Source organism: Lutzomyia longipalpis, chromosome 1 (genome assembly GCF_024334085.1).
Source record: "Lutzomyia longipalpis isolate SR_M1_2022 chromosome 1, ASM2433408v1".
In the NCBI taxonomy this organism is placed as follows: Eukaryota; Metazoa; Arthropoda; class Insecta; order Diptera; family Psychodidae; genus Lutzomyia; species Lutzomyia longipalpis.
The window spans coordinates 32,595,190-32,609,172 of NC_074707.1; the positions used below are offsets into that span (position 1 = coordinate 32,595,190).

Sequence of the window (13,983 nt, forward strand, 5' to 3'; positions counted from 1 at the left end):
AGTTCAAAATGGCGGATGGCGGCCATCTTGGATTTTGAAAATGCGAAAAAATGAAATTTTACACCCACATTTCTATAGAAAACTTCAAACCCGAAGTCTCTATCTGTTACCGTTCTCGAGCTATAAGGCAAAATATGGAGTCCCGGACGGCAGGCCGGACGGCAGGCCGGACGGCAGGCCGGAAGGCAGGCCGGCCGGATCAAAAATTTTCCACCACCAGTTTTGGAATGTGGGTTGTCTAAAACGTGGTCATACCAAGTTTGAGCCCGATCTGAGGTGGTCGGAAAATCCGACGATTACAATACTTGGTGTTGGCCACGAAGTGGAACACCAACTAATAATGAAAATTCAACCAGGTTAAGCTTGATGGCAACTATTGTGGCATTAGGGAAATAAATCAAAGGATAGTTAATTTTATAAATGCAACAGTGACGACTAAAGTATCGGTCTTAATTGATAATTTACAACCGTACGAATTAGTGTTTAATTAAAACTTTATTTATCTATTTTTCCGCTTCATTTACTTTACATCTATATACACAGAGAAAAATAATTGTGAAAAAGCTTGTCTGCAATAATTGTTTAAAAATCTTTCAAGCTCTTCTTCAAAGACTTCTAAGAAAATATTTTTTAACACTTGGAGGATCGAGGTTTCTAACCTCAAAAGTTTGACCTTAATTTTCTCTTAAAAGAAAATATTTTTCTAATATTTCTTTCAAATTGAAATTATCACGATATTTTTAAGAGATTTTATTCTATGACAATATAAAAAATGTCGAATTGGCCACGGTGGCCAGCAAAATCCTCTAAGGGTTAATAGAATAATTTAAAGAACACCAACTGTCAAAATCTTAACAATCTTGAAGATCATAAGAAAAGAATTTTGGCAGAATTGATCTTACAATTTTTTTTTACAGAATCAACCTTAATATTTTTATTTTCAACATAGAAAATTATTGCAAAAAAATAATCATAAAAAACAAAAATTATTGTATCTTCACATGATAATGCAAATCTTTCTCCGCATAAATAAAATTTCTTTTCCGTCATATTGGAAGAGCATGAAAATGTTGTTGATCCTGGATTAATATGCCGGTAATACCACAGAATTTACATTGTTTATGTAAATATGAAACAGTGTATAAGATTAACATAAAACAATCATACTAATGACTGTTTCAGTTCTTAAACAACAAATTTGTTTATTCAATTTTATTTAAAAATATGTACTTGCGTAGCGAAAAAAACACGAGTAGCTGATTATGGTTAATAAATTGCACCTTATTATGTGCTCGTATATCATTTGATTAGTGAATTGCTTTTCTCACCTATCCCCGAGGTGCGTGCAAAACAAGGGGAATTTTTCACGGTAGAATTCCTCGCGATCGGATATGAAAAATATATCTTTGGGCATTCACGAACAAAACGCACTCCTAATCACGATTCTTCCATACAATGTTGAATTCTAACAGACTCTCTGCAATACAATTTGAATTTTAGTGGGTCAAATAAGGAAGTTCATGCGGTACGATTGAGTTCCATACGCGCGAAAGGGAAAAGATTTGGAATTTGAAAAGCAAAAAAAAGACTATTAAGAAGCAATTAATCTCCCGCACAATGTTTCTCTTTCCTCCTTTGCCAAATTTGGCGGTGGATTGTCATCGAATTCATTTACGCACAAGAGAGTGATTTGTGAATAATGTCGATTGTGTCGATATACACAACAATTGTATACCCAACTCGGATATTTTTGCTCTCTCGTGGGAGATCTCTTTTGGGGGGAATTGACGAAGGGGGTGTGACGGGAGGGCAGCCCAAAAGAACTGTGAGAGTTGGCCAGCGCGCGACTTGTTGAAATAACCTTCTGTCAAGGAGAATTCATCAATCAATCAAAGTTAAACATTTAAAATGCTTGGTGATTATTAAAAAAAAATTCTGTATGCCCCAGACGGCCGTTGATTTTCTTCCTAATTCCATGTAGAATTTCAAAAGAATTAAAAAGAGAATTCATCAATGGAAAATTGTGGAAAGTTTTCAAAGAAAATTCATGCATAAAATGCTTCAAATCAGGGTGTATTTTTCATTTAAAAATTTCATCATTTTCAGGGCAGGGTCGCAAAATTGTAAATCTATGAATTGCAAATAACCAAACAAACACGAGCAGCATGCAAATTGATGTCTGAATTAAAAATTTCCAAATAAATCATTCAAATAAAGATTTTACAAAAGTAGCAACGAAACATTTCAAAATTCTCAAAGGAAAATTCATGTAAAATTCAAACACAAAAGATATGAAAGTTTTATTTTGTTGAGCTCACATTGTTGTTTAATGAAAATATCTTTATGCAGCAGCAGACTTTTGTTGTAGCAATTCGGAACAAATCTTTGATTTTGATGTACACAGAGAGAAATGCTTTCCATAAACAGACTCAAATTTGTGTGATAATCAAACTACTTAAAGGTAGAGGCGCTGCAATTAGTAAAATATTTGCAAGGGGTGCTTATCTGGCGAATATTTGGAATATTTTAGCTAATCATCCGAATCTTGACGAATAATCAGACTAATGGCAAATAATCTTTATCTTGACAAAGACTTCGAATCTTTTTGGTAGAAAAATCAGAATTTTGACCAATAATCTGAAACTTCTTGACGAATAATTTGAATCTTCTTAACAAATAATCCGAATCTTGACGAATAATTCTAATCTCGACGAATAATTCTAATCTCGACAAATAGTTCGAATCTTCTTGAAAAAGAGACCGAAACTTCTTTATAAATAAATCGAATTTTCTTAACAAATAATCCGAATCTTGACGAATAATTCGAAGATTTTTGTTCAGATAAACACCCCTTGAATATTTTACTCCGAAAGGGCTTCATTCATTTTCTTATTAAATATTCTACAAGTAGTTAACAGCAAAAAGATAATTTAATTTTGAAAATTAGTCATTAAGAAAACCTCAGAGAAAAAATCAGACGGTAGAAAAATCGTGAAAATGTGCACTGAATGTTTTTTAGGGTTGTGGAAAATTGCATTTTTCGTCTTTCGCGTTTTACCCAATGATCCCCAAAGAGTTAAACAAACCTAGAGTACAAATTAACAAAAAAATTGAATAAGGAAAAAGAATTCAAATCTTTCATCAAATTAGAATCTTCAAGAGATAAATGGCAAATTTGTGAGTTGTTCTCAATGATTCTTTGAGAATCTTTGAAATTAATTAAGTTGTATAAATGTGTGGGAAATGGTGAAAATTATGACATTTTCATAAATTTAATCCGAATGTTTCGTTCTTCGGCATTTCTTGCGGCTCTTCCAAATGTCTTCTTCAACTTCAAACATCCCATCGTGTGACATTCATTAAGATTTTGATAATGGTTGTTGTATGTCTATTGGTTGTCTCTTTGGAGTGTCAAAGACACAGTCTCGTTGTCCGCGAGGCGATTTAACCCGGAGGAGAGATGTTGAAATTATGAGATTTGGTCGATTCGCCCGTACATAAATTATTCGAAGAGAGAGAATGCATTTCATTATGGGCTCTTTTTGGCTTGTTTATTGCATAAGAGAATTTTTGATTTAATGCCCCTGGGGGGATTTTTTTTATGTAACCACCCGCCCCGATAGCCATCACGTTTTCCCGCATTTTTTTCACGGCACAACATCCCCAAATTCTTCACGCAAAAAAAGGAAATAAAAAATCCGTAAAGTTCTTCGGGATCTTTCAGTGTGGGCTAAGTGTTAAATTTGTCTTCCATCCATGCATCCATCAACCGCATTCTCACTCACCCATTGCCAGTCAAATTCTCAGCTCCAATACAAGAACACTGCAGCATCTCAGAACCAAGGATGAATAAGATTATGTAAATTCTCACCGGAAAACAGCGTTTGTATTTAAATTCGTTGACATTTTTGGCGCTTTTCTGGTGATGTCTAACAAAACTATTTAGTACGTCTTCTTCCATATGGAAATTGATCTTTGCTATACAAAATGTCACGAGATTTTTTAATAACCTACCTAACATCTTTCTCCGTCTCCCATTTGAGTTTTTTTTATGGAAATTTTTTATCACAACCATTCTTTACGGAAACCCTCCCGCCAAAAAAAGGCATTGATGAGACGAAATTATCCATTAAAGCATCTGCTTCTGGGTAAAAATTGATTCTGATGAGAAAATCCCATTAGTTTTAGTGTTTGATTTTAATTTCATTCATGAAATAAAAACCCGAAGATTTTTCATATAAATATGGGTATTATATTGTTGCTAATCTCACGAAAAAATCCAAATTTTTCTGGCCATGTGATTAGGGTATATTTTCAATAGATTTGTGTGTGGCATTTGTGCGAATATTATTTTTTAATTTATCGTCATGTTGATTTTGAAACTTTGAATTTGAATAGGATTTGCAATAATGGATTATTCGAGATATTTGTTTTTCTACTGTGTCAGTTGAAAGCTTGAAAAAAAAAGCCTAAGTTAATAAATAAAGGTTTAGAGCTTGAAATTCAAGGGGTGTTCATCTGGCGAATATTTGAAATATTTTAGCGAATCATCCATATCTTGCCGAATAATCCGAATCTCGACGAATAATCTGAATTTTCTTGACGAATAGTTCGAATTTTGAGAATAATCTGAATTTCGACAAATAATTCAAATCTCAACGAATAGTCTGAATCATATCGAATAATCTGAATTTCCTTAATAATTAATCTGAATCTTAGCAAATAGTCTGAATAATCCGAATCTTGGCGAATAATTAGAATTCTTGACAAATAGTTTGAATCTTAACGAATAATTAAAATTTTGAAGAATAATCTGAATTTTCTCAACGAATAGTTCGAATTTTGTGGATAATTTGAATTTTAACGAATAATTCCGAATCCGAACAATCTGAATCTTGACGAATAATTAAATCTCTTCAAATAATCTGAATATTAATAAAAAATTCGACTCTCTACGAATAATCCGAAGATTTTCACTCAGATAAATACCCCTTGTTGAAATTTCATTGATTCTCTAAACATTTTGATGAAGATTTTTAAAAGATATTTAAGACAAATTCTCTATCGAAACTCTCTGCATGATTTATTTCACCCCAATCTCCCCTATTTTCCACATTTATTTATTGCATAAAATTGTATATAATTCACGTATTGGACAGAGGGAGGTGCACACACCTTTGCAACCCTGAAATTGATACAATCACCGGTATTGATGGCAATTTGCTGGGTGATTAATTGGATTTTTCTGTACTTTTGCTTTTTGCAGATTTTCGGCTCGAAAGCGGACCTCCAGCTGCACACGCAGATCCACATGCGTGAAGCAAAGCCATACAAGTGCTCCCAGTGCGCAAAGGCATTCGCCAATTCCAGCTACCTGTCGCAGCACACCCGCATCCACCTGGGCATCAAGCCGTACCGCTGCGAGATCTGCCAGCGCAAATTCACGCAGCTTTCGCACCTGCAGCAGCACATCCGGACGCACACGGGTGACAAGCCCTACAAGTGTCGCCATCCAGGCTGCCAAAAAGCCTTTTCGCAGCTCAGCAACCTCCAGTCGCATTCGCGCTGCCACCAAACGGATAAGCCCTACAAGTGCAACTCATGCTACAAGTGCTTCTCCGACGAACCATCCTTGCTGGAGCACATCCCCAAGCACAAGGAGTCAAAGCACCTCAAGACACACATTTGCCAGTACTGTGGCAAGTCCTACACACAGGAAACCTACCTCTCGAAGCACATGCAAAAGCATGCCGAAAGGACGGATAAGAGGCCGCCAATTGCAGGACTCGCCGGTTTGGGGCTGAATAGTCGAAACCTGGCTTCAGCCATGTCAAACACACCCCTTACGGTGGCTGCCACGGCCACAGATCACCCCTACTGGCCCAAGGTGAGCCCCGATTCAGCGGCAAGCCTGGCGGAGGCAATGCAACAGCAGCAACAGAACCAGTATGACTTTGTGATGCAGCACGCAGCAGCGGGAGCAGCAGCTGGGGATCATCTGCACCATCGAACCCTCCTTGAGCACCATCGAAACCTCAATGGGACCACCGAGGATGGGGAGGATCTCGTGATAGCCAGTCGTCAGGGAGCCGCAAATCTCGCCACAAGCGGCAGCAGTGGTGGTAGTCATATTGCTGCTACGCAGAACCCACCTGCCGCCTCAACGCCATCCGCTGCACCCACTGGCGCCAGCTACGACACAAAGACCACCAGCAATTCCGCCTTTACACCCATCAACTCCATGACACCCCACCTCAATTCCCTGGGGCATCATCATCAGCTCACCCAGCGGCCCTACATATATGACGCCATCAGCTTCCAGAATAAGAATGTCAATCAAAATGCCGGCGCTAGTTTTCCCAATCAGCTGATTTCCCTGCACCAGATTCGCAACTACGCCCATCAACCGGGTGGACCGGCTGGCCTGATGGCTGGGGAGCATCTTCTGGGGATCGGGGTGGGTGTTGGCAAGGATAAAGGACAGTAGCGCCGGCTAGCTGCGACGTGGTGATTCTCCCCGCCGCCTAGTGGTGTCGCCACATAAAAAACAAACGGGTAAATGCTGTGCATTTTGTGAACCCCCTTCCCCACCCCCACCCCTCCACAAACACCCTCGAATTGCGCGAGACGGTGGCGATCTCAACACAACAACAAAAAAAAAACTCGAGCACGCACCCCCTGGGACGAGGAGTCCCCCCAACCGCGGGGACCACGTGACAGTGTGGATGCAAGAATCCATTTGAATTTCAGACAACCTTCCTCCGTCAGGACAAGAAGTCTGGATTCGCAATTTTTATACGAGGTATAAAATCTAATATCGGTATGTAAGGTTAGAAATTCTGTATTTTCTTATATAAAAAAATGGCAAAAAAAATTCAAGGAGAACTTTCTCCTTTAAAAAGTGAAAATTTCAAAATTTAAAAAAGAAGAAAAAATCATAAACTGAGAAGAATATTCATTGGTGAAGAATATTTTATTTCTTTAATTGAATTTCCAACAAAACAAATCATTTGTATACGAATTTGAAGGAAAACTTTCCAAAAGAAAATTATTAAACATATTTTCTTAATTTCTAAATGTGTTTGAATTTTTTTACAAGTTTTCATGGATATTCTTCTCATGGATTTTTTAATTTGAAATTTGAAGCAAAAAGTTGAATTTGCACAAAAGATACACAGAGAAAAATAAGTGTGAGAGTTCTTTTCACACTGCTGAAAGACTTTATTAGGAAGGGGAAAAGTATTTGAAAATAAAGAAAAATTCTTTATCGTCATTTAAAATTTATTCTAAGAAGCAGCACAAATTTTAGTATAAACGAATTGGTTTTAGTTCTAAACCTAGTTAGGCAGCTATAAATTCTTACAGGTTGAAAAGGATTCTTTTCTTTTGTGCGATATTTTAGTTATATTTTCCCTTCCGTTTTAGGTGTTTGGATAGTTCAGGAAGTTCAGAGTTTTCCTTTTAAGGTTCAAAAAGTTATTACATGCTCAAAATTACAAGAAACAAGAAAGGGAATTTTCAAACATTAAAAAAAAACATTAAACATTAAAATAAAAGAAACTTCAGACGTTAAAAAGGAACCGTCAAACGTCTAATGTCAAGAAATGTCAAGTCTTTTAAATTAAAAGAAATCTAAAATCACTTGAATAGATTTCTAGCTAGGCTTCTTGAAAATTTTTACTAGAAATAATGTTTAATTTTTATGTAAAAGCTAAAAATAAAAACATTCAATTCATTGTAGTTCAGTTAGAAAAATAATTCAAACATAACCGAAGTGGTCCTAGGTCTAACCTAGACTAGAAGTTCCTATTGACTCAATAACTATTTTATTTTCAAATCATTCATCTTGTTTTTTCTAATAATTTACCTCTAAAGTTTTATATTGAAAATTTCTCTGACTGTAGCGCCTCTACCAACGAATAGCAAGAGAAAACATTCATTACCCTTAAAAGTCTTTATTATGGAAACTTTTTCTCTGTGTGTGCTTTTTTGTGCAAATTTTGCATAATGTCATGTGGTTTAAAGATATTCTTACGTAAAGAAAAATGTAATAAGTAGTTAATGAAAAGAAAACAATGACAATTTAAGAAAGGATAGAGAGAGAGGAGTGTGTAAAAAGTTACATAGTGGATAAAATTTAGGAAGGTACATCTAGTTAAAATCTATTTCAATATAACTTAATAGAAAGAAACTTTTAGTTACTTAAAAAGCGCCCAAATAGGCAGAGGTTTAATGGGGAATGAGCTGAGAAGAAAAATTAAAAAAGAAAAATAAAAATATAGGCCCCGTTAAAGCAAAAATCTCAATGAGAGTAAACATACAATCGAGCAATCAAGTCTGTGACCATTTGAGATGATTTTGATTGAATTCTTCTCTATATTTTTATATTTATTGCTTTCTTTTAATTCCAATTTATTTTATTTTTTCGACTTTACAGGAATATCAATCTCAAATATTCTTTGAGAATTTATATTAAACAAAAAAGAAAATTGAAGAAACAAAGATCCAGTGAATTTACATCAAAGTCATTTCGGAGGGAAAAAAATGATAAAGTCCTCAATAGTAAAAAATGTTATAATTCTTATTTCTTAACAATAAAATAAAAGTGAATTACAAAATGTAAAAATAATTACATTTTAAATAGATCCATGAATTTATTGAATTTTTGTATTATTTGTAAACATTAGATACCTATTTCTTTTTTTTTAAGTAATCTTAATCTGCTGTTGGATACTTCCTTTCTATATAAGTTTACTTCTCTCAGATAATATAAGTTTATAGGTTCTCATTTTGTCTGGATAATATATAAATAAAGAAAATGTAAACTATTTTATTAATTCTTTCCCAATTTAGGTATACAAATAAATATATATTTGAAAATGGAAATATTGACGCAAAAAAATGTCAGAAGGTACATTAAATTATGTAATAAAAAATTTCTTTTTGTAAATACATTTTAAGGAAATCATAAATTTGAAGGAAAAAGAGGAACAGTGAATAAAAATAATTTTACACATAAAATGAGATTTTTTTTTGAAAATAAGTTTGAATGTGTTTTGGTTTTTCGGTTCTTTTAAAATTTTTCTTTTTAAGGGTTACAGACAGAACAACGAGAACGAATAATTTTGATCTCAATAGGTTCGATTTGTGAGACGTCCATGTTTGAGATCGTGAATATCGTGAACCGTTTGAGAATATTATAAATAAAAATATTCTAAGAATGATTAAAAATAAATAAAAAGGTAAGTGAAATGATTTATTTATTAACAACATAATTCATTAAAACAGTTTTATTTTTAATAAAATAACATTATTAGTTCATTCATTTTTCGCCTCCTAGAAATTGTTCATTAACTATAATAAAAAATTTAAAAATAATATTTCTCAGCCAAAGAAATGTTTAAGAATAAATCAATAGTTTTTAGGTCATGCAGTTTTTGAACTTTCTTTAAGTAATTTTTTTTTCATTATTGCTCAATTACTCAAATAAATTTAATCCATTTCGAACAATTTTGATTTTTAATTTATTTTTGTTCCTTAAAAAGGCTTTTTGCAAATTGGATATTTTAAAAAACGGATTTTCGGTCTTATTCTCGGATAATTAGATTTTATTCCCGGCCAACGTTTCGGACTGTTTGAGTCCTTCTTCAGGGCCTACAACAATATAAAAGATGATTAAGACTCAAAACGACCTACATGACATTATTTTCTTACAAGTAATAGACAAAATTAACCACGTCAAGAAAAAACAAAAAGGCCGGGAATAAAATCTAATTATCCGAGAATAAGACCGAAAATCCGTTTTTTAAAATATCCAATTCATCACCCACGGTCGCCCCTCTACAAATTAAAAAATTTTTGCAAATTTTTCGAAATGCTGATAAATTTTTCTTGAATATTTTTGCGAAATAGCCTGGGAAGATCATCTTGGCGGTTATTTAGGTAAAGTTTATCAAACTCGAAGCGTTATCTGGGAATTTATTCATGAGTACGCTAAAGCAAGGAATCCAAGATTTTACCAGGAATGACACATGCGTTCAGCGCGTGTATTAGTATTAGTGAGTCTCATACGAAGCATTCCTGGTAAATCTTGGATTCTTTGGCTAAAGCTTTTTTTTTAATAAAAGAAATCAATTATTCCAAAATAGAATAAATAATTGTATAGTTCAAGGAAAACATGGACACGAAATTAAGTTTGATGTTATTCAAAAAAGATAATGAGTAAACGAATTTTCTGGTGAAGATGACCTGAAATTTATTAAAGATTGATCATCACCTCCGAGGATGTACTTATCACTCTGCAAGTTGAAAACGATGAAAGGTTAGAGATTTATACGAAAAAACATTGAAAAAGAAGAAAAATGTTTCAATCCAAGTGAAAATCAATTTAATGTAGTTCTAATTACAAATCAACAAAAAGATTGTATTACAAAAAAAATGCTAAACAGAATTTTTACGAAAAACATATTGCATTTTGATGCAACTGGAAGAATTAGGCGACAACAAAAATGTAATGATTTTTGTAAACAAATTTATGCTTTATTACGCTGCAATTGTAAAAGAGGATACTGAATTTCTGGAGCATAAGGGTGGGTTCGAGACTCGGTGGTGTTCGATAGGCTGTAATGCAGATATTAAAATATTTCCCAGTATTTGAAATGATATCATCTATGTAATAAAGTTTTCATTTTTGTTCTTGATAATTTTCAAGTCGTTAGAAATTTGGCTCCACTGTACCCGTATACGTCCATTTACGACCCTATAAGAAAAATTATTTTTATATATGCAATCATATTGCTGGTCTATGACTTTTCTAACATTTTTGAAAAACTGTAAGAGCATGTACGACTCCTTAATTCTTTTTCTCTACTAAATAATGAGCAGTTTGGATTTAGGAATGGCCTCGGTACCGAGGACGAAATCCCAACTGTTTTGAATGATATTTTTACCATACTCAGTGAGGATTTCCACGTTTCTGCCATATTCCTTGACCTAACAAAGGCGTTTGACACGGCAAATCATGTTACATTGGCATATAAACTAGAAGCTTGTCTACAGAGAGATACCACATCGTCCTGAAATCCTATCTATTTAATAGAACTCAACAGGTGATTGTCGGACCTCGCACCAGCGCTCCTCTCGGTATTAAGCACGATATACCCCAAAGCTCAGTATTGGGACCTCTATTCTTCATTAAAGAAATCGGTGACTATTAAGATAATAATCGACTTCGCAGGGTACCGCAAGGAAATCCAATCACATAAAATGAAACACATTATTTTTAAAATTCGTGTAATGCAAGGAATTTTCTTTTCAGTGATTTCTATGTGTATGGTAAGTAGATACTGGGATTTCTCTCACTACCATGATAATTTTTATAAAATTTTTAATTCTCACGCTCAATTTCATGAGCAAAAGAAAGGTTTTTGACAAAATTCAACTGATCGCACTATTCTTATAAAACAATTTTGTGAAAAATCTTAAAACATTATATTTGTTAATAAATGGATCGTCTTCTGCGACCAAGAAATCCTTGAAATTTCAGTACAAATTCTTGACATTTCAAAGATTTCTTGGTCGCAGAATACGACCCAATGATGCATTTTATAATTTTAAGAAATTATTTCTATATTTAGGCCGTCATCCCATAAATTATGTCATACATCGTATGGATTTCTTCTGGTGACAAACAGCCAAATTTTGCACAATTGACTATTTTGATATTTTCCTTTCATGGCTTAATACACAGACATGGGAGAAGAAGAGAGCCAATAAGACTAATTAATATTGCATAATTAATTTAAATATACGTCGAATTAATCTTTTTTGCGAAGAAGCGAGAAAACCGGTAAATTGTGGGATTTCTGCGCTTTGGTAGTGACGTGCCTCATTTTTTGGCTAACTTCTTGTTGTTTTTTCTTACGTTGCCACATTCACACACAGAATTTATTCAAACTTGGTTTTTGGTGTAGCAGGTGAAGGTTAAACAATCGAAAAAAAAAAGAGAAGCAACAGAGAAGCGAAGCAACAAAAAAAAGTCTTCTCATCAAATTGCTTATCGATGAGTATCATCGCTTCGGGTCGTGGTTTTCTCAACATCTCAACCCAGAGATGTGCGAACAATCTTTCAGTTCCGTCCACGGGGGAGTCCCATATCCGCAAATTATGGTTTACTACGCGAGGACATGGGCTAAAGTCCCATCTTTCTCTTTAAAAATGTTTTTTTTTGGGTGGTTTGGGTTGGTGTGTTGTGGACACCAGCGATTGAGCATCAATTTATGCTAATCAAGTTGTATCGTTTGATTAATACATGCCCATATTGTGTCGATACCACAAAAGCTCACAGAGCCTATGTTGCGAAGGATGGGCGGGCAGTGGGGCGCGGTGGGAGTTGCGAGAGGAAACGCGGAGGAAGAGTGAAAAATGCCGTGTGAGCTGCGTGATAAGGCAATGGGAGGATAGTTTTATATATACCTACCTGTGACGGAGAAAAACCGCCGAAATATTTATACAATTTGAAAACTAGAAACGACACTTATGACTCCCAGCAGTGATTAATCGATGCTGTTGATCACCACGATGGGATTCTCTTTTGTGTGTTATAATGTTTTACAGCACACTGGAATAGCTGGGGAGATTACACAAAATGATCGCGCGAGATGTCTTTCTGTGCCCCAACGTCGGCGCCTTTTTCGGCCTCCGGTCGCGTCCAAAATTGGGGCTACACCTCACACTGATCTCCATAGATGACCCATTAAAGAAATGATGATCACCCGGGACATCACTATTTAATTAAATGTAATAGTAGAAACCACTAAATATGCATGAATTCCACCATTTCTCTCCGTCCGATAAGCCATTTGATTCATGAATTCAGAAGAGGAAACAATTTGTATTTCGCACACCTGAGAACCCAACACTCCGTCCACCACATCCATCCATCCCATTCTCATTCGAATGCAAATTATTAATGTACACCAATCAATATTCTTTTTATGGGAATTAATCAACCATATACGATTGCCAAAGAGAGAGAAAACTTTGCATAAAAAAGCCTTTAGGGGCTGCTCAATCGCCATCTCCACAAACTAAGGTCGCGCTGAGTATCGTTTTAAAGGGCAAGAAATACACACATCTTTTATGAATAAATAATTAAGCAAATTTGGAAAATTTAAACTGATTAATTGAAAGCCTAAATGCAAAAAAATACGCATTAACAAGCGGAAAGAAATATTAAACACACAACTATTAATACCTACTAAAAATTATTAGAAGACATAAAGAAGTAACCTATGTTTACGCAATTGGCGAATAAAAAGTCACAAATTTTTCATAAAATAAAATTATCTTATCGAGGGTTGGAAAATATACTAGGCTAAGTTCTGTACATTTTAAATGGGACATGTAGCATAGTATATTTTCCAACCCTCGATATATGACATAAGAAAAAACCCGAGAAAAAACCAAAACAGAGTAGACTGGAAAGAGGAACTATGACAAATTAATACAAAATTGCAAGAAAAACGTGTACCAAAATTAAGGAACAAAATTTCAATACCAAACAAAGCAACACAGACAAGGAAAATTTCATGCGAAAAACCGGAAAAACCAATAGAAGGAAATTTTTTTGTTCTCCTCACCGGACATTCAGGTGAACAAAATTACCTCAATTCAATATAAATCAACTCTGCAAGATGTTAAACGTCACATATATTACAGGTGAGTTTACCAGAACCCCCCTTTTGGCCTTAACAGCCTAAAATCTTTTTTTTTTTTTTGAAGAGTAAACTAGAATTAAGTTTTTTCTTTCTCAGAGGCAGTCAAAAAACAAATGTTCTGACTCTTTCAGCGACTTTTCGGTTTATTTGAAACCAGACACTATACATAATATGGATGTATGGTTTTAAATAAACCGAAACGTTGCTGAAAGTGTTAAGACGTTCCTTTTACTGACTGGTTCCAAACTTTTCTGAACTGATCATA

At 34.6% G+C, this 13,983-nt stretch overlaps 1 protein-coding gene across 4 annotated transcripts in view; it reads left to right on the forward strand.

Annotated features, from left to right (window-relative positions):
* LOC129786044 (zinc finger protein rotund-like) overlaps positions 1–9,021 on the forward strand; it is a 33,020-nt gene extending 23,999 nt beyond the window's left edge. The window contains exons 2-3 of one of the 4 annotated variants that reach the window (XR_008750086.1): positions 5,267–6,829; positions 8,438–9,021. Coding sequence is in view for 1 of the 4 variants with exons in the window: in XM_055820836.1 (XP_055676811.1) it covers positions 5,267–6,487 (1,221 nt within the window). In the remaining 3 variants the exon portion in view is untranslated. Of the gene's footprint in view, positions 1–5,266 lie in introns of all 4 variants that reach the window. The other 3 variants (XR_008750084.1, XR_008750085.1, XM_055820836.1) reach the window with 3 other exon arrangements.
* Positions 9,022–13,983: the final 4,962 nt, after the last annotated feature.